Here is a 26026-nt window from a genome sequence, read left to right on the forward strand (position 1 = left end):
TGGGGTGTGCACTGGTTAGCACATTGGACTGGCATTCAGGAGGACGACAACTCGAACCTGTGTCTGGCCATCCTGATTAGGTTTTCCATTATAATATTTCCTTTAATTTTCATTCAAATGTTGCCAGGGTATTAGATAAGCATCGTTTACTACTCCTACGCCTGGAAAAAATCAACTAAAGTAAGTAATTATGAAGTTAACCAATATGCAGCCTCCTTGAAATTAAATTTTTTTGCTGCAGGGAAGGTTCTCATTGAAGTTCAGTTGAGTTAAAATCATTCAGTATTATCTGTACAGAGAAATTACAGATTCTCTTCACTGTCTTGAATGCTCTTAATTGAACACCTTCATGTATGTTGTTGAAAATTTAATAGTTCCTGCTGAGAATTGTAATACAGTAATTAATGGTGCCCAGCGATCTCATGTAGGAGCAGCTGCAGATCTCTATTGGTCACTTGTAAATTGATGATATTATTTAGGATATTGTACAGAAGCTTTGCAAACTGCTCCAATGCAGTTCAGTTAGCATTTGGTTCGACAATGTGTAGCCAGACAGCAGATTACTTCAGATGTCAGTAAAAACACTTCCCAGTGTATCCTAAGCCTCTGTTGGAGATTTGTCAACAAACTACTTGCGTCAAATGTCTGAAGGTCCTACAGAAGCCTTTGCATGTGTGTTTGTTCTTGGAAATGCACCATTTATAAAATGAAACTTGTTTAAATATGTTTTCAACACTATATTATATCCTTGAAGAAAATTACAGTTTTTTCTCTTCAATACTTTTAACACATTTGTCACAATGGCAAAGTAATATAAAACTGCCTTTAGTGGCAGACAACAATGTATTACAATAATGTTCAAGTTTTGTACAGGGCTATTCTCAATCACATACAATAACAGTGTGTCCTTTGTCTCTGCTTTTTGATTCAGATTTTTCTATCCACTGAGCAACTACAGTCCAAAGACTAAACCCATCTCTCTCACTGATGGAATGTGGAACATAACTGTACTTCAGAATTTATCATCAAAACAATAGAGACTTTGTTGTACTCATCAGCTGGTCAGGTTCATAAACAGATATTCAATAAAACATCATACGCTAGCACAGTCTTGGAAGCTGGGTTATTACAACATAATTTTCCCAAATTGCCCCAGGCAAATGCCGGGACAGCTCCTTTGACAGGTCCCAGCCAACTTCCTTCTTCATCCTTGAATCAGTTCGAGCTTTTGTGCCATCTCTAATGACATCAATGTCAACGGGACATTCTTTCCTTAAAGTGCCAAATGTCCTTTATGAGCAAACAGACGCATGCATGCACACATGCAAACACACACACACACACACCATCTCAATATGTGAATTGTAGATTGAACACTGGAGACTGTGTTAACTAACTCACAGTTCATTTAGTACTAATCCTACTGCATGAGTAAGTAGACAGGAAAGTAACAATGCAAGCACATATGTTTCTTTACTTTAATGTAATACACAATTTGATTGTTATACTGCTGATATTTGTGTATTTTAGAATTACAAAACTTTTTTCAAAAAAATTTATTTGATGGTTTGGAGGCGAGAAATTCTGTCTGTAGGAATCAATTGGACTGTATTCAGCACTCAACAGTTTTATGAAATTAGATTTCTTTTTTTCATCCAATAAGCAGTAGATAGTGGTGCCTTGTGATGTTTAAAGTGGTGCCATGATTGATGTTGTATTTATGACCTCTGGAAGGAATTCAGTGCAGTTCCACACTTTTGCCTAGTGTAAAAATATGAGCTTACAAAATTTTTGACCAGCTTTATGATTGAATTTCCTTACAATTACAGTTCAGCTTGTTCCTAATGTATAGAATTCATCTGATGTGAAAGTAATTTCAGATGTGCACCAAGGGAGTGTCACAGGACAGTTACTGTCCATAGTATTTATAAAAAACAACTAAAAACAATGTTTTGTAGAACTTTCATATCTGCAAGCATATGAGAGTCTGGGTTCAAGGAGTGCAGGAAATGACAGAATAAGTCATGTCTCCAGAGTAAGTCATATCTCTAGGACAGACCCAGGCCAACTAAGCCTGCTATCGAATGAGTAATGGGGATGTTTCCTGGGGGTAAAAGGTGACAAGGGTGATGGGCTTGCAACTCTTCCCCTCCTAGTGCTACAGCAAAGAAAGGCTGTAGAATAAAAGCATTCTGTTCGAAAATGCACATCTGTGAAATCAAAATTTGCTGCTGGATGACATCCAGTACAAGTGATGAAAAGTTCTTGTGTTTCCATGTGGCTGTCATTGTTGAAATACAGAGAGATTTCAGTGAGGTTCGTGGTTATCATCCTCCTTGGCACACTGTCCTGAGGTCATTTTCAGGGTGTGACAAGGGTTGCCATGGCAATCCTTTTCAAGTTTCAACAGGACACAAGAGTACTCAAGTGATTCAATTGATTCATGACTCCTGAAGATGTTTACAAGTTGGACAGAATGTGGTTGTGCATTCTCATCTTGAAAGACAAACACATCACCAAAATTTGACAGTAGGACTGAACAATTTATTAGAGGGCACTGTCTCGATGTTGCCCAGCCCAAAGTCCCTTGATACTGAAAAGAAACATCAAACAACAACAAATGATACTGGCATAGAACACAACTGACCCTCATCCTTGGTGAAGCTGTGGTACTCCATGCCCATTATATACATTGGTACACTGCTGCCCCTGCAACAATCACCTGGTGTCTGACATAGCACATACTTGTTGGTGAATAGACTACAACGCTGTAGATTTAATTTCCATTCCTTGTGTTCCTTTGTACAAATTTTTCACCACTGTTGTAGGGTATGTATACTGTTTTTCATAATAAATGTTTAGAGGCTAAATTGATCAAATGGAAACAGTTGCATACTGTCTAGGTCGACAGTGTCCTCTCAAATGTCTCCAAAATGCAAGCATTGAGTTCTGTTGTATTCTCGTAATGTTTCTTGTGCTCCATAATTCGTGGGTAGCAGATGTTTTTCGACTAGGGTGACCACTACATGGCAGATTTTCACTGTGTTGTATTTCATGATAGTGTTTGAATATTTGAATGATGTCACTGTATTGTATACCAGCCAGTTAGGAGGGCAAGTTCCCATGCTAAGAACCCATCTTGCCATAAAGTGACAGTGTGTACTCAGTCTAAGCTTGAGGTGACCCTTCACTGTTTGTCCAGCGACAGAAACTTGTTGGAAGCCCCTTGAAGCTGTTCACAGATAATGATCTTGTAATACTGAAGTCACAGTGCCAGAATATTGTCGCACAATGTAGGAAGACCTGCAGTGGACAGACACTTGTTTGTGAACTGGCTCTTCATCTGGAACATGAACAACTGTTCTTGTATTGCTCATAAATGTGCTTACAGACCCATTATTGTTCAATCACAAGGCCTGTCACCAATGACTGGCAACAATAAAAGCTGTAAAATATCTAGAGGATTCATCCTGAGAGGTCTAAAGTGCAGTGACTATATAAAATTATTCTTCTTCTTTGGCACTACATTCCTTGATGGATCTTGGCCTCCTCAACAATCTTCCTTCATGCATCTCTGTTCTCTGATTTTCTCTTCCATCCTTGGATCTCCATCTTGATAAGGTCAGCCTGCACATTATCCGACCATCTAGCTCTTGGTTGGTCCTTCCTTCTGGTGGAATACAGTCTACCTTTCAGTATTCATTTGGGCATTGTGTCATCTGTCATCCTCACCATATGTCCTAACCAATGTATTCTTTGAAGTTTAATAAATTTCAGTATACCTTGAACTTGTGTAAGTTCTTGTATTTCAAGGTTGTGCCTTACTCTCCAGCCCTTTGCCTCTCTCAATGGCCAATTCTTTTTTGCAAAATTTGCTTTTTCAGTTATCTTTAGATTGTTCATATATGCTCCTGCCATCATCCACATTTCTGATCCATGTTTAGCAACTGGTTGCACAAGGGAATGGTATACTCTTAATTTGGTTGTTCTTGTAATAAGAGAATTTTTAAATACAGGTAAGTTTGCATAATAGGCTCTGTTTTCTGTTTGTATCCTTTCTCTCATATGTTGTCTTGTATTATTATTACTGGTGCAGTGGACTCGTAGATAATAGAGGCAACTGACACCGTTAAAAAATTTACTAGAGCCCTTCAGGTTATGTGGGATGTCCTGTGGACATTACCATGTATTTGGTCTTTTTCCATTTACAGTAATCCAATTTTTGCTTCTTCTGCTTTCATTAGTTCAAACATTTCTTTAAGGTTGTTTACACCTCTTGGCACAATTACAATACTCTCCCCATAGGTACATACCTTTGTGTCCTTCATTGTTAGCTCAGCTAACTTTCTTAGCTTGTCAGACATGCCCAATTCTTTTTGTGATTTATACAATGCTGGCATTTAACACTGTCAAAAGCTCGTTTTAAATCAACTAACAGGAAGTGGAGATCCATGTTATATTAATGAAATTTCTCCATTACTTGCCCAATAAAAAATGGTTGGTCAGAAGGTCCTCCATTTGGCCATAAACCTCATTGGCATTCTCTGAGGAGATTTTCAGCATCCTTCTTTTAACATTTCATTCAGCACCATGGAAAATAACTTGTAGACTGCATTCAATAAATTCAGGCCTCCATAATTTTCACAAGCTGACTTTTCTGTTTTCTACTACATAGAGCATATTATTCCAGTTTTCCAGTGCTCAGACATGGTTTCATTTTCCCTTATGCTATTTATTAGTGCATGTACTTTACATGTTAGAAGTTGACCACCAAATTTTATAAGTTCAGACACAATCCTATCTTCACCAGATGCAAAGTTATTTTGCAGTTTATATGTCACCAAATCCACCTCCTGCATTTTTAGTCTTTTCCTGTCTTTAATTCCTTCTTCTCTTGCTCCCCAGAAGGTGGATAAATATTTGGAAACACCAAAAACACAACTCATTACCATGCCTATTATGGTGTAACTGTTGGTATTCAAAATAGCTTTCTCTTCTCTCAGAATGAATAAATGCAAGTCCTGTATGGTTTTCAAATAAATCTTACCCTATTATTCCTGTAAATAGTAGCAAGTCCATCTAATGGTAATGGAGCTGGTTAGTTATCACAACCCTTCTCTGCAAAGTAGACCACAAAGGCTCAATAATATTGAGAGCTAGTGACTGTGGTGTAGAGAGGAGGTGCAACAATTTATCCTCATGCTCACAAAACCAATCCTGGATGAAATGGGGTTTGTGAACAGTGGCAGTGTCATCTTGGAGTGCAGTGTCACCACTGGGGAACATACATTGTACAATGGGGTGAACCTGATCAGCCAAAATGATCACATAATCCTTGGCAGTAATGTGACCTTGCAGGGTACCAATGGGGCCCACGTAACATTGCTGCCTATATCATCATTGAACCCCCTCCATGTTTCACTCTTGGGATGTAAATCCGGCTAGAAGTTGGAAACAGTGTGACACATGTGACCTAATGATTTTCTTCTGTTCTCCATGTTTAATGGCTTTAGCACCAGGCTGTCATGTTATGCACATATGTATCACTGATAAGTAGTTTTGAACCTTCACCTCGCCCTCGAATTGCCTGCTTATGGAGCTTTCGTCATGTTGTTTTGGTATTGACAGTGTTCGCAAATGTGACTTCAGTTCTGCATTGACTTTTGCAGCTGTCATCCCCTCATTTTTTATCACAGTCCTCTTCAAAGGCTGTGCATTGATCACTCAACACACACTTTTAACCATGTTACAACCTGGTGGATGATGTTTTTCCACTTTCCCTGTATGAGGTATAAACCTTCACTATGGTACCTCTTGAAACACCAAACATTTTGGCTACCTTGAGTGTGGAAGTACCCACCATATGAGCACCAACAATTTGCCCATGTTTGAAGACAATTGGCTCCAACATAACACACTCACAACTACACAGAGCACTGTTGGTTGTCAAATGCAACAGTGCAACCTGCAGGCTTGGCTTGTGTATATGTACATGTTCAAGCATGTACTTCTGATGGTGTTTCCATATTTTTATCCAGTCCATGTATATTCTCCTCTTGTTTTTGCAAGTATCTCGGTGCCTGGTTTGAATTGGTGTTGAGCATATCTTCAAAATATTCTGTCCATTTCTGCAATATCATTTTCGTCTTTACTTATCTTACCACTTCTATTTTTTTTATATTATGTGTTGGATGAACATTTTTCCTCATCTTTCCTATTGCTTGATTGAATTTTATTGTTTCATTCTATTCTTTTTGTTCTTCTATCTCTTGGAATTTTGTTTTCAACCATTTCTTTTACTTACATATTATAAGAGAATTAGATGATAAAATCTTTATATCCCTCCACATTTCTCTCTCTCTCTCTCTCTCTCTCTCTCTCTCTCTCTCTCTCTCTCTCTCTCTCTGTGTGTGTGTGTGTGTGTGTGTGTGTGTGTGTGTAGGTAGCATTCTTAGCAGTCTTGCTGCATTTTTATGCTTTAGTGCTAGTCTTCATTCATTTCTTTCCTTTCTTCTTATTCCAGTTGTTTCTTCTGCTGCCTCTTTCACCAGTTTGTGGGCCCTGTTCCACCTCCTTGCTGGTTGTGAAGACATCTTTAATTTTTATGTGGTAATTTTTTTCAATTTTGGATCCTTTTTCTATATTCCAAGTTGCTTTTCCCCCATTTTGCTTTTATGTATTTCTGTCTCACTATGTACTTGCAACATAGTAATCTGAATCACAGTTTGGACATCTGCAGCTCTCTGATCTGTAACTAACGTGGCACATCATGCTTTTATTTACACTTTGTCTGTTTGGTTAACCAGTCCACTTACACTTGATTTCCATGTTTCAAGATGTATTGTTTTGTGTGGAACACTGGGACTCTTGTGAGTAAAGTATTTCTGGCAGCAAACTGACATAACATAGCTCAATTCTCATTACTTTATTCATGTAAAGTTTATGTCCCTGACACTTTTCTACATTTCTTTGCCCCAACAGGTGCATTAAAGGCTCCCGAAACTGTCTGTGGGCCATAGTTTTAGAGTTTACTACCTGTACTTTCAAACTCTTCATAAAATTATTCTTTTATTCCTTCTTCTGTTTCCCCTGTTGTTGCATGTGCTGTTATTGTCATATTCCTGAATTTCCTTTTTGTTATCTGTTTGGCGAGTCTGTCATTTATATGTTGAAATACCAAAAGACTTCTCCTAATCTCTTGTGTTATTATAAATCCTGCTCCAAATTGACTTGTCATTCTTTCTGGTCCACTATACAACACAGATTATCGAGATCTGTTTATCTGTCCTTGCCCTTGCCATCTTACTCCTTTTGATGTCACAATATTGCATTTAAATTTCATGACCTCATAAGCTATTTTTGTCATTTTTCCTGGTTTCAGCGTTGTTTGTATACTCCAAGTTGCTATTCCCAAATATTTTGTCCTTTTCCTTTACCAAAGTTATGTTCTGTACATCTCATTTATTATCTGGTTCCATAATATGGTGCTTTCACAGTATGAAGTTATTAGCTGCATGCCCAACCTCAATCCTGGAAGACTTTGAGTCTTTTAAGGTCTACTTCCCTAGGAAAGTTGGTTTCTCAAAGGCGTACATGTTGGTGAATAGAATGTAATACTGTAGATGCAAGTTCCATTCCAGATGTTCCTTTATGTATCTTCATCAGTCACCACTATACTAGTATATTTGTACCATTTTTCATAATAATTGTCTAGAGGCTCAATTGATCAAATGGAGTGTTGAGTTCTGTTGTGTTCTCCTAGGGTTACGTGTGTGCCATAATTTGCAGATAGCTGATGTTTTCATACTTTTGTGACCACTATGTGTCAGGTCTTCATTGTGTTGTATTTCATAATAACATTTGAGTGTTTGACTGATGTCACTGTGTAGTATGCCAGCCCTTTGGATGGGTAACTTCCCATCCTGACAATGTGCACACCATCTAAGCTTGAAATGACCCTTCAAGGTGTGTTGATAGACAGAACTTTATTGGAAGCCCTATGAGGCTGTTCACAGATGATGCTAATCTGTAGTGGACTGACACTTGTAAAAGGAACTGCTTTTTTGTTCTTGATATACGCTTATAGATCTATTATTGGTGAGTAATAAGACTGATTACAAACTAGTGCAAACAATAAATACTGTTAAATATCTAAGAGCGTTTGTGTAGAGGGATCTAAAATGCAGTGACTGCATAAAATTAGTTTTAAGAACAACAGATGACAGAGTAAGATTCAATGGGAGATTTACAATGAAGTGTAAATCGTTGATGTCTACTGCCTTAGGTGAATGGACATGGGTTTGATTCTCAGTGCTGCCATAGATTTTTCCTTGGTGGAAGGACTGGAATGGAAAGCACAAAGCCTTGTGAAGCCAATTGAGGAACTACTTGACTGAGCAGTAGTAGCTATGGCTCACAATGGCCTGGAGAGAATCGGTGATTCCATGTCCCTCCACATCACATCCAGCGGTGCAATCAGGATGACATGGTGGTTGGTACCCTGGTGGTGTGCCAGGGCCTGTGGACAGAGTTTAGAGAGGTAGTAATTCACTGATGCCAGAGTTAAATTTGCAAAGCACTCATTTGGCTAGTTCTTCATTATCATATGTCAATTTTGGAGTCTATCAGGTAAGATCACTATAAGAGATGGACAACATTGAATGAAAAGCAGCATTTTTTGACATAGGTTATTTTAATAAATACTGTAACATCAGGGAGATCCTTGTCCAACAATTGTGGTAGACACTTCAATATGCTGCTTTGCATGATGGGGACGTTTACTGTTAAAATTTTGAGACTGTATATTCCAAGAAGAATACTGCAATGTATTACTTCCACACACTTACAGCTCATGGAATGACCATGAAAGCAGTGAGAGTAATTTGGGTTCCTACAAAAGCATATTAACAACCATTCTTATGATACATCATTTGTGAGTTGAACATGAAAGATGAGAATTATAGTGGTATATGAACTACTCTTCTCTATCTGTCATATGGTGGCGTGCAGTACATAGATGTATGTTTACATACAAGGTCCACAACTATTTCAGAGAAAGAAAGTTTTTCAATACTATACACAGACAGGTTCAACTTCTATAGTGACCCTTGTGCATTGTATGTTGCTGCAACATTAATCTGCATCTCCTTTTTCATGACTTTGATTTTTATTTTGATAAGCTGTCTCTCTCTTTTTTACAGAATTAATGTGATGTACATTATTTTTCCAGATGTGGAATACTTGGAAATTGGTGTGGAAGGAGTGGTATATCATCAAGTACTGCTACCACACACAGATTGCCATGCAGTGACCATAGGAGCAGTCCGTGCATTTGTATTGCTCCCAAAATCAGAGAGCACTACAGACCAAGCTGTTGTATTAATTGGACCAGATACTGCCTCAGCAACATTACCACTTTTCAGTTGCTCATTACAGCGACCACTTTCGCCCAAGATCCAGTCTCACCCTCCATTGCTGGGATTCCATTTGAGAGAGGTGATTCACTGCCTTGACTTGTTATTGAAATATTTATTTTGTACTGGACCCAGAAAGAAAATCGAGTCATACTGTTACTGCTTCATGAAGAGTTGTTTGTACTGACTGACAGAAGGCTCTCTCTCTCTCTCTCTCTCTCTCTCTCTCTCTCTCTCTCTCTCTCTCTCTTAATTACATATCATATTGCATAGATAATTCAAATGATTCTTTTATTGAAATGATGTGGAACAAGTCAGTTTACAGGATATGTAAATGCTTTTTGTATAGGCTACCTGTTCTTAAATAATTTGTGCATTGAGTAGGAGTTGTCCAGGAGAAGTGAATGTAGGTTAGATTTAAAACTTGCTTTGCCACCTGTCAGACAATTTTATGTTATTGAGTAAATGATAAAAAAATTTCTTGCTGCAGTTTGAATTCATTTCTGAGCCACTGTGTAATTTCTTTTACTGTATTAGGTATGGACATAACTATTATTCTCAAATTTCATTAGCAAATATATGTATTATTGGTATGGTGCATTTAAAATGCCTCATTCCTTGAACAGGTACACGCATGGCAGCTGTGGTTGATCACCTGATATTATTCTTACTGCTCACTTTTTTTCAGTCAGTACTTTCTTTCAGTGAAGAGTTATCCCAGAAAATTATTCCGAAAGACATTATTGATTGGAAACATACAAAATGTCATTTGTTTCTAAGAGTAGTAATGACACAAAGAGCAAAAGTAGATGAACTTAATTGTTTGAGCAGCTATATAATATGCTTCTTCTAGTACAAGTTTTTATTAACAGATGCACCTAGACATTTGTAGCATTCTACTACATTTACTGATTTCTGTTCATGTGCTACACCAGTTGTTTGGATGACTCTATTGTTGTACAGAACTGGTTATAGCATGTTCTCTCCAAATCTAGAGAGTGTCCATTTTCTGAGAACCACTTAATAATTCAGTGGAAAACATTAGTAACAGTGTCAACTGATGCTTTCTATGTAATGGATATAATAGAGGAAACATTCCACGTGGGAAAAATATATCTAAAAACAAAGATGATGTGACTTACCAAACAAAAGCGCTGGCAGGTCGATAGACACACAAACAAACACAAACATACACACAAAATTCTAGCTTTCGCAACCAACGGTTGCTTCTCCATGAAAGAGGGAAGGAGAGGGAAAGACGAAAGGATGTGGGTTTTAAGGGAGAGGGTAAGAAGTCATTCCAATCCCGGCAGCGGAAAGACTTACCTTAGGGGGGAAAAAAGGACAGGTGTACATTCGCACACACACACACACACACACACACACACACACACACACACACACACACACACACACACACACTTTACAAATGTCTGCTTGTGTCTGTGTATGTGCGGATGGATATGTGTGTGTGTGTGTGTGTACGAGTGTACACCTGTCCTTTTCCCCCTTAAGGTAAGTCTTTCCACTCCCGGGATTGGAATGACTCCTTACCCTCTCCCTTAAAACCCACATCCTTTTGTCTTTCCCTCTCCTTCCCTCTTTCCTGAAGAAGCAACCGTTGGTTGCGAAAGCTAGAATTTTGTGTGTATGTTTGTGTGTCTATCGACCTGCCAGCGCTTTTGTTTGGTAAGTCACATCATCTTTGTTTTTAGATATATTTCTATGTAATGGGATTTATTATCTGCAAAAGCACCAATTCTGTTTGATGAATGATATATGGAAGGTCATTCACATAGGAGTGGACTCAAACTTGAACCTTGTGGGATTCTCTTAACAATTTCTTCCCATCACTAAAATTTTCTCTCCTACCAACATTGTTTTAGTTATTCAGTATAATCTTTTACATTCTGTTTGGGTCATTCCATGGCGACACATCTAGGCCTCCTTACTTGTCCATCTCGGATTCATTGAAATTTTACATTTACATTCGATGTTTACTATGAATACTGATATAGTTAAACATTTATCAAAGCAATACTGGCTGAGATATAGTCACTCGTTCGACACCATGCACGACTTTGCACAGAGCAAGTGTGAATTTCTGGTGATTTTGAGCCGCAATATAGTGGACAATATTTTGTTGGAAGAAATAAAAATTGGTCATTGTGTACAAATTTGTGTATTCTCTTAGGAATAATAATGAAAAGAATTTTACAAATGATATTCAGCCAGAAAATTTGAGGCCAAATCGATCAAAAAATGGGTGGCTCATTAGAAAGACCATGGTTTAAACTGCAACACAAAGTGTGTTTGATTGTGAAACACAAAACAAAGAGCAAAGAGCTAATAGGCTAACACCGACAGATAATTCAAATCAAAGTTGGGCATGAAAATTGTGGCATGAAAAAATGTAGTAAACTTTGGATTCTTATATTTCATAGAGTAAACACATGGTGAATATGAAACTTAATATGCAATACTTCATTAGCACAAGGCCGTTGAATAGACAATTTCATACATCTACTTTTTTCCAATAATCTATGAATTCATTAAAAAGATGATTTTTGTGAAGAGGTGAAAATGGGGAATATTAAACACTTCTTTTACAAATACTGTTTTCTATTTCAAGTTTCAACACCAATCTCTTTTGAACCAATGTGATTTAAGCCATCCCCTTAAACAATATGATTAATTGCCAACATGGGCTAACTATCCTACATAAACTGAGGCAAAGTAGCTGGAAAGATCATGTACAAATAAAATTGTAACTCACATAGCGTAAACCCCCTTCATTTCTCTCTTTTTTTCTATACTTAACTGACATTTCTTGTGTTATTCTTTAATTATGTAACACTGCCACATCTTTCTTGCACCATTTATATGTATTGTGTGTTGCATAAACGTGTCCCCTCTGCTTGTAATCATTGTCTGCTGATCACATACATTTCTTCGAATGTGTTGTGTAGTGTCAAAAATTGTGGTGTATGAATGTTATATCTTTGTTTGTTTATATTCTTGTTAATGTTTTGTGCCTTGCATTTGTGTTGTCTCACAAAGTTATCCTTCTTCAACAAGTGCTTGCATATTTCCCCCTTTTGGATATTTTTCTTAGCTTCTACAAACTAATCTTTTGTTCTTAGAGCTGAAAATTCAGTGTTTAATAACCTTAGAGAAGAGACAGGAATACACTACTTTGATATTTCTAAGTATGATTTCTTCATGCTGTTTTTGTAAGTGTAATATTTAACCTAAAATTTTGTTTTCATTCATTTATACCCACTCCTTAAACATGATGAGAATTCCACCTCCTCTTGAATGTATACATTCTCCCTAGTGAGACATTCATTTGCCATACAGGTCAACATTTCAGTTGATCCTCTTTTGTGGAGATGGCTACAGTACACTCCTCATACAGTGACCACGAGGATGCCTTCAGTAGACCGTATTACAACAAGTGCTCCATCTACTTCTGGTGGCCAGCGACGTGTCCGCAGGATGTCGGAAGGTAGCAGAGCACCAACACCGCAAGAATCAGTACACAGCAGTTCTGATCGTGAGATGGGTCCAGTACCTACACCATCTATGAATATTGAGGAAGTGACTGTACCAGTTGAAGCTGTTATACAGGTATATTATTAGTTATTCGTGAATTGTAACATTTTACCAGTCCTCTTGTAAAAATCGAAAGCCTGCACAAAACACTCAGTGATTAATAGTTTGATTCAAAATTTAGTCTGTAAGAGTAGTCTTATATTTTTCAAATGAAGTATTATCAGATACAACTCAGAGAAAATATACTGGTTTTTGCATCCTGCATGGCGTAGGTAGAAACTGTTTATTGTCATTTGCTCCATTGGGTACACCAAAGCACAGGGAAACGAACACGCATTCTCATAAGAAACTAATTGACTCTGTTTGCCAAGTGAACGAAGCACTAACAAGTCTGGGATGTAGCGAAGTCAGCGTACCAGTACAACAGTTCCAGTTCAATAATCACTTGACACAGGAAACAAACTTAGTTACCTTGGCTGTGTAGTGACACAATATGAACAGCTACAAAGTACTGTAAGAAATGAGCCACGCCACAAGTCCGGGCCGTAAGCTATGCGGCAAACAGTCGTGAACAGCTGGCGCCACATGACATGCATATATCAATGGTGACTCCTCTTACGATGACACAAACTGCAGCCACTGCTCACAGCCGTAGTATATCTCCGATGTGTCCACATCCATCGTAGGTGGGGTATCTGAATCACTGACACTGATGTATGCAAAACTCTTCCCCCCTTTAATTGGCATGTAAGGCCGAAAATGGCCTGACCTATGCCAACTGAGTTGAGGACGGGGAGAGTGCCAAACCAAAGTCCCCACCAGTGGCTTGAGTGCCATGTCCTCCACGGCCAGAGTGGGAGGTGGCAACATATGTATGGACTGCAGCCCAGTAACAACCTCTGGGGCACAACTTGAGTTGGCCTGTGGGGAAGAGGCCATTGTTTTTGTTACAAGGATGGCACCAGTGTCATCCTGACAGCACACACAGTCCCACGATTGACTGGAGTGGGTGGCACAGGTGGTAGGAACAGGAGCCATATGTGACATGGTGGGAGGGAAGGGATCCACTTCCATTGGCTCCTATTACTTGTCTACTTCCCATCAATGCCTTGTGCTGGGGGAAGAAGTAGACCCAGAGGCTGATAACAGTTTTGGCATGAGTGCTGCCCCATCAACCCTGAGAAGGATTCAGGAGGGACAACAACCCAGCAGTACGTCATGCTGTGGGTGGAGTTGTGGCAGTGATGGACCAGCTGCTCCTGGTTGATTGCCATCTCAAACATCTGTGTGCAAAATCTTGGCTGGGCCATGTCCATTGACAGGAGTGGACTGGTTTATTGCCAGGAAGCTGGTGAGTGCATCCCTTGAGTTTTCCATTGTCATGATTTTTTCATCTCTGATTTGAACTTCCTAACCAGCCGCTTGGCTTCCGAATTGGATGTCAGATGAAACAGGGTGGTGATCGGGTGCTCGATACCATTAGATCTATAAAAATACCTAGACACCATAGCCATAAATCATGGGCCATTGTTGGAAACCAATGTAGCTGGGGCCTCTTATATAGTGAAGATAGTAGATTAGGCTTGGATCGTGCCCCTGGAGGATGTTGTTGATGTCTGCATTACATACAGGAAATTGATCAACAACTGCACCACTCACTGGAAAGGTCCAGCAAAATGTATATGTACTCTTTGTGATGGGCAGGTCCACAGGTTAAAATGCTGTACTGGAGCTGACTGGTTATGTGCACACCCATAGCAGTTGCATATAGTACATTCAGTGGCAGTGCCTGTTCCTGGCGAATACACACAATGCTGCACAATTGTTTTCATTTGGCACATTCTCAGATATGCAGTATGGAGAAGTTGCAATGTGTGGGGGTGGAGTACAGGAGGGACAACAACCCAGCATTCTGTATCATCCATGGATAACAAAATGACTCCTTCCACAAAATTAAATCTATACCGGTGGGAAAAATTAGTGGGCCACTCTGAGCCCACATCTGTAGGCAGATGTTGAGGCCAGCCCCACTGCATTGCAGTCAACACCCTGCGAAGGAGTAGTTCTGAGTTTTTCTCAGCCACTACTTCTCCTACCATAATGGGAAACTTGGCATGGTTCACTGCTGTTCATGTCCAAGGTAAAATACAGTGTTCCACTTCTGTCAAAATCGGTGTCAGGGCCACATGGCAAACAAGATCGGGAATCAGCATTAGAGTGCTGTATGGTAGTTCTGTAATGCATGTCATAAGTGTAGTTGTTAAGAAACAATGCCCACTACTCCAGCCATTGTGTCATTTTGTCTGGAAGTTTTGCATGGGGCCAGAGAATGATAGCAGGGGCTTGTGGTCTGTAATCAGAAGAAACTTTGTACCACAGAGGTAGATACGGAACTTCCAGAAAGCATATGGCCAAAGCCTCTGCAAATAATTCACTGTGCTGAGTTCAACACCTTATAAGCAAATGCAATAGATTGTTCCATGCTGTCAGAAAATAATGCAACAGGACGGCACCAATACCACAGTGACACCCATCTGTGGCAAGTGTTAACAGTTCACTCAGCTGGAACATTGCCAAACAAGGGGCTGGCATGAAATACTTTTTAAGTTTCACAAATGCCTCTTAACATGCCTCTGACCACACAACTGTAGCACCCTTTTTATGTAGCTCATTAAGTGAGTGGGACATACAAGCAGCATTTGTAATGAACTTGGCATAATAATTGACTTTGCCCAGGAAAGGTTACAAGTTTTATAATTCTTAGGCACTGGTAAATTAATAATGGCGGTCACATGGTCTTGTGTGGGTGTAAGCCCAGCTTTACGTAATGTGTGTCCCAAATACTTGACTCTGAACTACAGTAAACTATACTTGACGAGATGACAATGTAGGCCATTGGCTTGCAGCTGCTCAAACAACAGTCATAAGTTGTGCTAGCGCTTCTCCTACATGCCCCCGGTAAGTAACAAATCATCCAAATAACTGGAACAATTAGAATGTCCTGGGTGAGCTGTTTTAGAAAGTAATGAAAAATTGCAGAAGCACTAGCAGCCCCAAATGGCAATTTGCTGTATCTGTTTGTGTGAAAAGGTGTATTAATCACTAGAAACTCTTTTGTGGCCTCATCAGGTGGTAACTGAAAATATGCGTCATCAAAATCAACTTTTGAAAAAACTGACCCCCAGCCAGTTTAGATAACAATTCCTCTTGCCTCAGGTACAAATCACAATTTGCTTGGGCATTATTGGTAGACTTAAAATCACCTCGGATCTGAGGTAACTCGTTTCTGTTTTGTACAATAACCATAAGTGTCACCCAGACTACGGGATCAACTGTCCTTTGTACACCATCACTTTGCGCCGCAGTGCATGTGCCAGTGAAAAGATCTTGTATCAATAAGTTTTCCCATTAATTAAGTGTATGGCCACACTGGAGTCCAACTGGAATTCTGCCGTCACCACATTGACATCCAGTTGCTGCATGATAGGCTGGATCTGATCTGCTGTTGTCCCTGGCAGCAGCAGGATAGCATGCAGCAGGCTAGTGGTTGAAGCTGATGCCCACAGACCAATACAGATACTCGCAAGGTGTCTTGGCTGGCAGCAACAAAACAGATATCACAGTATGGACAGTGATGCTGGTGAAGACGAGGGCTACACTCTGAACATGATTTGATGGCACAACATCTACTGAGGTTCTCATACAACAACAGAGAGGAAAAATCTTCAGGAACCACCATTGCTTTGGTATACGTTGACAGCGAACTAAGCACTTTCGTGTTTGCATATCTACCATCATGGGCAGCGAGGGAGAGCTAACTGCTGAATGCTGTGGCACCAGATTACTAGATGCATGAGAACTCAATAAACCCAATGATGACCTTGACTGGAAGTCATCAGTTGATGGAAGAGTGCGATGACAACTAACACAGGGTGTATACGACCCGGGACAACTCGGAGGAAATAAAACTTACATTGCAAAGGAAATGCACCATATACAAGAACAAAACACTGTGCTCATACAAGTGTCTGCCAGCAGCAAAATGTGTCAAAGCCTTTAGGAAGACTATGCAGTGTTTCATAACAACAAATTGCCTCCAATGAGCGTGATGTCACAACTGTTTACAATAGATTTGTTTGAGCATTGCGATCGAGCTTATGCGCGTGTGCAGTGGAGTTGCGTATGAGTAGTACCTTCTCCCGCTGGTGCGCCTACGCTGGCAGATTCACGTATGTGGCAGTTTCAGGTGTAGTGCGGAAAACGCGTTGTACGAACACGTAATAACGCCTGACCGGAGAACAAATGCGGGATAACTAAACAGGTGATTGTGGCAGAGTTAGTGATGTTAACCAGAGAATAAATTTTGTCACTTACTAGAATAGTTACAGAATCAGTGATGACAAGATTGTTTGTTAGAACGAGGAAGGAGAAGAATATAACGATTCCAAATTTATATAAAAGATTTCGTACTACTACTTTTCGAACTCATGCTTCAGAAGCTAGAGACTATGAATTAAATGTAAAACTATTTCCTAACATAAAACTTTCTGCTTGTAGTAGGCCTAATAGGCATTTAATGATATTGGTACTTCATGAATTATATTCTGTCGTATTATAAAAATCACCATTTGTGCCAAAACAGTCACGTTTATTTGGTGCGTGTAACAATTGCTGCAATATTAGGCAGGCCTATTTCATTTTATCTAGCACACAGTGACAAAATACACGTAATCAGATCGAGAAACCACACCAGTGTTGGTTCTATTTGTATTAACAGCTTTTCTGGTAGTAGACAACAACATTTCGTTTTTTCGTGTCTCAAAACGTTGACGGACTTTGATGAGGTAATAGGTTCTTTCCCAGAAAGGGAAGTATGCCATATAAAGTCGTGGCACGATTAGAGAGAAATAAAATGCTAGGATTGAGGAAATATGTACTCTATTGCTTGGCTCTTGTCTGTACTCATTTTATGTATCCTACATTTAATTTTATGTCACTCAAAACAGCAAGTTTTTAGCTAATAGGCAATAAAGACTGCAAATTTTCTGAAGAATTCTTGTTCTCCCGGTTACAAATAATCCCATCCACTATTAATTGCGAGACTTTTTTGAAGAAGGGCAGGATGTCAAACTGGCCGACTGGGAGCAGGAGAGGCACCACAGGACATTTTAATTTCCACTGGCCTGAATATAGTTTGATGGCACCCATTACAAAATATTACTCATTTGAATTTCACAGAGCGAAATACAGAGATGTGCGATGGAAGAATGCTGTGTGAAGAGGCGTGGCACTGCACTTTGGCACACTAAGACCAAATAACATGTCTCACGTTCCCTCAATCATATATGCTTTATGTATCTGACTCATCAGAAAGATGTGCGCTACAAAATGAAGATATTTTTGAAAAGTTGATTTTTTTAAATTTTTGGCGTCCTACCTCAAACGCTTGAGGGAGGGGGAGCGCCACTATCTAATATTGCCCCAGTCCGGAAATATCGTAGATCCGGAAATGATGTGCAGAGCAGTCTGACTTGTAGTGGGGAGGTGGTAGTCTCCACGTGACCTGTGTTTACGTTAAGTGATTTTGCTGTTTCCTCTTCGTTTATTGCTCTCATATCAAATGAAAGCAAAATGGATTTCTGTGGCCGGGAGATATCAAGTGAATTAAAATAGATTTGCATAATTATGGAAAGCTAAAATATGTTATTAGTTTCAGATTTTATTTTGTTTCCATCTTTCTGACAGTCAAGCGTTAATTGCCTTGCAGAAAAATGAAGTTATTTTTGTTGGTTTGTTAAAGATATTTGACTTTTATTAATCTTTTCTGCTGAGACAGTCAATTTATTTGAAACAAAGTGTTTAATTCTGCACTATTGGCTAGTTTCAACTGTTCGCTGCATTTCAAGTTCACTTTTCCATCTTCTAGCGGGTATGGCAGTATGCCATAATAAAGAACTGAACATGAGATAATGCGGTACTGGTACTCCAAGAAAATTTACATATGTATCTGGTCAGACGAACATGCACATTAAGCCGCATTGTGCATTTTAGTATGGTTCACAAAATTCCCATGCTCTTGGAGTATCCTCTAATATCTTGTTTATTGTATGACATAATGTAAGATCTTTTAATGTGTTACACGTATGATCATGCGGGCTTCCTGCGTCATCGAATCTGTGCAATCGCGGCGACGCGTCATATGGCGCAACTGCTGAAACGAATCTGTTTCTTAAAATTCGCAGGAAAATGTTCCGAATGATTGTTTGGAAAGCGTTACTTTTAAGTAAATTAAATCTCCTTTTACACAAGATGAACTCTGTGCACGAATGTGTGATGAATTTCTTAAATCACAGAGCATTTGACTCTCATTCAAAATTCAAATATTTGAGGATGACCATTTAGAATATTTTCGAGCCCAGAAGACCAGACATTTTTGTCATTGTGAAAAACTTTACTGGCACATTTGTGTGTGCAAAAAAGATCAACATTATGTGTGAAAGCTTAGCTTCTCTTGCAGCTTATTAATCCCAGAGGCCAATATTATACGTGAAAGCTTTTCTTTTCTTGTAGCAACACTATGTTCATTAATTTAAGCCATTACCTTTTCCTATTTGTGTGTTCGTGCTACTTAACAGTGATGTTGCTACTGGCTGACTACATCACGTGTCCTATGCTCTGAATATTCGCTGACATCAGCTGGCGAGATCGCTTGACATGAGCTACGACTGGCTTACAAAAGCGCATCGCAATCTCTATTTCAATTCTTCGGAAACTAACATGCGATGTTTGGTGGAATTCGAATTTATACATAATTTATAATAATTTATACATAATAATAATTTATACATAATACGAAAATATGCATCAGACATCTTTCCAAAACGTGTTTTTCCCCCTGAGTTTAGTTTTCTAAAGTGCTGGGAATTTCTACGCCTGTGTATAAAACCACAAGCATTGAGAGGATTGATTAGTGTTACAGTTCTGAGGAAAAGTATACTGTTACTTAACTTGGAAAAAGTGTATTTTCATCCCAAAGAAAGTATATTTTTAACCAGGAAATCCTGGAATGTTTTTTCCTTGTCCACGTATACACCCTGTAACACTATTAATAGTGTCAAAACCAGAAGAATCATTGAACAGAGCTTGTGCTGAGGCAGTCACTTCATTCGCCTTATCAATTTTTAACACATCAATCATAGTAGGATCCAAAATTTGTTAAGTCTTTGCACTAACCTCACAATATGGAGCCAGGTAGATAACGTACGCACCACACTTTTGACATTCAGAATCATACCTGAAAGCTAGGCCCTGTAAATCAGCAACCCACACTGCATGTTTACTTTCTTAAACACACTGTTTGAACTTGAACCTAGCTGCAATGATGTGCATTTGGTGTTTGTAGTATTAAGTCAGCAAACTGCAAACTTGAGAAAACTTCAAGCTACTAGGATCCGAGAGTGGGCATAATTTTTGCACCATTTCATACAGTTTACTATTAGATGCCAGCAAAGTACAATAGTGTACCGGATCATCTGTTTGACTTGCGTTGCAGTGCAGTTTGAAACACTGTAAATAGACATCCCAACTCTCTCTTGCCTCCTCAAAGGAAGCGAATGGTAGAGCGGCAGGTGCAGAAACAGCAGCTGCTGGCTGTTGTTGATTTTGGAGAAACTGTAACACCAATGTGTGCTGATCCTACTGCTGCTGCTGCTGCTGCTGCTGCTGCTGCTAGCTCAACTTGGCAAACTCAGGATTCATGGTTCACTAAACAAAATAGCACATTGAGAAAGTTCCTCATTGTCAGCTTTCTATCCTGTGTGGCATAGGTAGAAACTGTTTATTGTCACTTGCTCCAGCAGGGACACCAATCTACATAGAAATGAACACAAGTTCTTATAAGTCTGCAATAGACTGAGGTCATGAAGTGAATGAAGTATTAACAAGTCCGGAACATAGCAAAGTCAGCGTAGCAATACAGCAGTTCCAAATCAGTAGCCACTCAAGACAGGAAACAGTCTAAGTCAACCTGGCTGTGCAGTGCACAATACGAACAGCTACAGAGTACAGCAAGTAATGAGCAGTGCTGCAAGCCTGGGCCACAGGCTCGTGCAAACAGTTGCCACTGAGTGGCATTGCGTGATGTATATATCTCGGTGGTGGCGCTCCTTAACACTGGCAACCCACAACTGTCACTCATAGCCTCATAGTACCTCTGACATTTCAACATCCATGCTAGTTGGGAAATTCAAGTCACTGTTGGATACAAAACTAGTGACGTTTTTCTACAAACTTACCAAGATGTAGATAGTAAAATGTTACAAGAGAAACTAAAATGTTACAGTTTTTATGACACATACCTAGTATCACATAAAATGACGATATTCATTAAAAGACTGTACTACTGCAGTCAACCAAAATTCTTAAACAGGAATAACACATTTTGACTTCCCATAAGTATTATATGTCATTCAGTCTCATTTCTGACCTAAATAAATTATTGTAAAAGACATAATATTTATGAATGATTTGACCTTATTGGTGAAGTAATGGATGACAGTTGAAGTTGACAGTCAAGGTTATAATGCCAGAGACTTTTAAATGTTTCAGTGGAGAGAAGTTCAAGAACCCAAGCTCTGCACCTTAACAGTTAATATTGTCATCAAAGTGGCAGGCGAGGAAACAAGCCAACTAAGGCTGGTGGCTGTAACAAGTCATTAAAAATCAGAACAAAAGGAAAATATAAAGAGCAGATAGACCATTAGTCACTTGAAAGCTCAATGCGAAGGAACTATGCCAAGAACTTCTATAAATTTCTTGATCTTCATTTATTAATGAGTTATTTTCTATCTGTTAACCATTGTAAGATTCTGTCAGTCCTTACGGTTTCCCCTTTTTCTGTGTTAAAGGCTTAACAAGTGTATTTGAATACATGAGGTTTGAGACAAATAGGTTAATGTTGATCTTTTAAATATTTAACCGTGGAAACTATGGTCTGTTTTGTTATCTAGTACAGGGTGATGTCATTAACTATTTGTGTCCTATTCCATATGTGGAAAAATTATGTTAACTACATTTCTTATGTTGTAAATGAATGATTATTAGTTAATTACTATCCCTCCACAAATATTATTTTTCAGTAACTTGTCAATAAATATAAGTCAATGAAAATAATCAGTTTTTGTAAATATAATGTAATTGGATAGAAAAAAAAAATACTCACTAGGAGGCAGAGTTCTGGTGGCATCTTTTCTGAACTCTACACTTTTTTCTACATCTCGCCAGTCCTTTTCCATCACCCTCTTCCTTCCCCTTCAACCCTTCTGCCAGGCTTTGAAAGCTTACTAACATTAAAAGTTTTTATATGTGTTTTCTCCTGATGCTGCTTGGTGAGCAGATTTTTTTTTTATGTTGACTTACATTACATAAATAAATGTAAATTGTGAAGTCCAAATATATTAACAAATAATGTAAAAGTGATATTGCCAAATAACATTTCAGACATCCTGGTGGTCACGTGAGTGGGCTCTGGAATGGTTTCCTGTTTGGCGAGGCTTAGTCATATGTGGTGACTTGCGCCATTCCACTCTGTACCTTCCAACGGAGACACTCTCTGCTGTGGGTTCACATTCTGTTGAGGAGGCATTGCAGCAGTCTCCCACCTGCTGTGCTCTCATACTGCGTTTTCCCTCTATCGTGTTGCGCACCAGCTCACCTGCCAATACCAGTGGCATGCATCTTGAAGCTTCTTGTTTATCTCGGAAATTTCCTATTGAGCTCCCACCTGCTGTGTGGAACAAAGGTGAGTAAGAGAAAATTAATGTACTAGCTGAATGTGAGGCTCCAACCCCACTCAGTAACTTGGGAGTTGGCCAGGAGTGGGGCGGGGAGGGGGGGTAAAACACTGAGACTAAATCTGCATCAAATTAAAAGGTAATGATCAAAATCAACTCTTATTTTGTAGAACTGATTAGCTAACATAGTTCAGAGGCTTAAAAAAGTTTCTTGATTATTGGGCAAATTTCATTGTGCTTAAAGGACAGTTTCTGGATTATTTCTCGACTTGTTAACAGTGTACAACACCATTAACCATCAGCTACTGTCAGTTAAGTTCCACATCCTGACCAAGGACTTAAACCTAAACAGGTTCATCATCACTATTCTTCTGCAGAATCATCGGTTTTACATTGACTTTCAAGGGCAGAACAGCTGATGGAGGTTACAGAGTACAGTCTCCCTTAAGGAATTTTACTGACTCCAGTACTGTTCACCCTAAACAACCAACCTATGACCCCCAGTACCAGAAGTTTCTTGTATGCTGGTGATCTCAACCTTGCCTCACAGAACACACACTTTGATTCAGTGGAAAACTCGAAAACTTGCTGGTGCACTGTGGGGTAGTGAAGGCAAAACAGTTAGAGCCTCTGCAGTTGCACTGTATTATTCCACTGTACATTACACGTCCTGTTTGGGACAACTGAAGCCACACCAAACAGGTGGTGTACAACCCTTGATAACACATGCAGACTTACAACAGGCTGTTTAAAATCTACTCCAACTGTGTGGCCTTACCACCTGAGAGGAATAGCGCCACCTTATGTTCAAAGAGAAATAGTTGTGAACTAGGAAGGTAAGAAAATAGTGTAGGCAGTAACTCATCTATTACATGGACTTGAAATGTATGTGCAAATCCAGGAAGAGTTTTTTTAGAACATCGGACATATTTACAACCACAGATGAAATAGCCAGGTTACAATAGCGGGAAGCAAAGGACCCCTTTCCCCCCTGAGGGAGAAACAGTACCTGAAACCCTACCACATGGTTATGACAAGGGAATGCTGACATTGAAGCCCTGGAATAGGTTGAGATGAGGAATGGGCAGATCCGGGGTTCGTATGGCAAGGCGACACTATGAGAAAGAAAACATCATCAAGTGTGACTGTATCCAATTCCTTTGTGGAAGATGGTTTGTATCAGGCCTCAGAAATGCACTAGAAGTAACCAAGTTATGGTCAAATTTGATGTAATGTAATGTCTGTTAACTGTGTAAATGCATGTGTTTTTGACACAAGAATAATATTAATAAATAACAGACTGATTTAATTTTTCAAGTTTGTGCAATAATTCACTTTGAATAAAGAGACTGCAATTTGGTGCAGTGAATAATATGTATGGCTCATTCTTTCTACCCTGTTAATTATGTTATTACAGGATTAAGACATTTTTAAAGATAAGTAAGTTAAATTGCTATTTGAGAAAAAAATATTAGAAAAGGAAAAATGTTCTGCTGTTCCAGAGAAAATGACTTTCCCATGGAGTATTTCAATGTCAGATCTTAGTATCTGCACATTTCAGAAATCAAGACAATTACATTTTCTCAAGCCTGTTTCTGCTACAGCAACTGTTGCCATAACTACAAAATATAAAACAGATGAGACCTCTTTATCTTCATTGTATTTCTGTGTTCACATTGATACCACACCAGTGAAGTTAGCAGTATCACAGATTCAGGTGAGAATAATTTTTAGAAATCTAATAAACTGTTGAGAATAAACCAGAACATACAGAATCGTTTATTGTTCCATTTTGTCAGTTCATTCATTTTTTATGATTTGTATTTCATATCTTTAAAATAGTGATTGAAACAGAATATTTTCACCCACTTTTTTCAGTCATGATAAATATTTAAGCTGGATTGATTTTTATCTCATTTTTACAGATGAGTCTGATGGCAAGAGTAATTTTTGATGTCTTGGATGTAGTATCTGCCTTTAGTTTTGGCAGTATTAAACAGCAGCAACAACAACTGCATGTACCTGAAACAATTCCAGAAGTACCTGCTCAAAGTCTTACTAGCCCCACTGTGTTCCGTGAAAGCAGTGGAAGTCATGAATCACTCCATGCAGATGCAGACGGTGGCACATCCCCTGACCCAGGTTATTTAATTATAGTTATGTGCATCTAACATCTGAATTAAATTAATTTCTTTCATTATAAATTCTTTCTCGGTTGTCGTGGAGTCTTTGTCTAGTTGTAGGTGGAGATGAGTGTGCTCAGGTGTGCTCTCTCTCTCTCTCTCTCTCTCTCTCTCTCTCTCTCTCTCTCTCTCTCTCTCTCTCTCTGTGTGTGTGTGTGTGTGTGTGTGTGTGTGTGTGTGTGTGTGTGTGTGTGTTTTTTTTGTTTAAAAAGGCCCTGATCATTTTAGATGATTTTTGAAACATTTCCAAATCTGTTTCAAATAAAAAAAGCTTGTGAATAATTGAATTAGAGACCCATATACTGTAATTTGTAGCATCTCTTTTTCACTTTGACAACTTTGGTGATTGTGCTCACCTGTCATGGCATGGAACCTGAGAGGCACCAGAAGGATGCTCATCCATGACATTTCATGTAACATCACAGTTTATGGAGATTGACACACATTTCTCTTGATGGGGCATCCACAACAGTTATTCAGTGACAGTGATAAAATCGTTACAGTTGTAAAAATTATTTGTTGCTAAAGGGAAAGCACTGTCCAGTTACTGAATGTATGTCCATTTTCAGGTGCATATTAAAATATGAGCCCACAGTCCATAACTAACATTACAAAGATTAAAATATGCACTGTTGTAATGTATTTTAACCTTAGTTAAGAATCCTTTAATAAATAATTTTTACAACTGCAGTGGAGACATTAGGAATTGCACAAGCACTCGCATATCCATGAAGGGTCTCACAAATAAATCTTACACAATTTGGAAATAGTGGGCTGGTGCATCCACGTGCTGAATGTACGGTTAAATTTGGACACTGTAGGTGAAGGAGAGGATGTGCATGATCTGATGATCTGACAGTAGGTGGGTCCTGTATTGTTAGCAAGTGGTAGGCAATGATAGGCCCCTCAGTGGAGCTATTTCATGCCATGTAAACATTTCCCATATATAAATATCTGTGATTCCTGCCTGGGGTATGTTCTGTTGGCAAGTGTGTTACTGTGCCTCATGTGGTTATCACTCACACTCACATAACTGAATCAGTATGTGCCAATCTTTGCCATGACACATCAATCCAGATGACTT

At 39.0% G+C, this 26026-nt stretch overlaps 1 protein-coding gene across 2 annotated transcripts in view; it reads left to right on the plus strand.

Annotated features, from left to right (window-relative positions):
- LOC126354204 (intermembrane lipid transfer protein VPS13B) overlaps positions 1–26026 on the plus strand; it is a 192381-nt gene that overhangs the window by 132203 nt on the left and 34152 nt on the right. For both annotated transcript variants that reach the window (XM_050003660.1, XM_050003661.1), the window contains exons 17-21: positions 9230–9495; positions 12774–13043; positions 22467–22767; positions 24262–24476; positions 24685–24901. In XM_050003660.1, the coding sequence (XP_049859617.1) occupies positions 9230–9495; positions 12774–13043; positions 22467–22767; positions 24262–24476; positions 24685–24901 (1269 nt within the window). The remainder of the gene's footprint in view (positions 1–9229; positions 9496–12773; positions 13044–22466; positions 22768–24261; positions 24477–24684; positions 24902–26026) is intronic.

The sequence above is a fragment of the Schistocerca gregaria genome, chromosome 3, assembly GCF_023897955.1.
Source record: "Schistocerca gregaria isolate iqSchGreg1 chromosome 3, iqSchGreg1.2, whole genome shotgun sequence".
Taxonomy (NCBI): domain Eukaryota; kingdom Metazoa; phylum Arthropoda; class Insecta; order Orthoptera; family Acrididae; genus Schistocerca; species Schistocerca gregaria.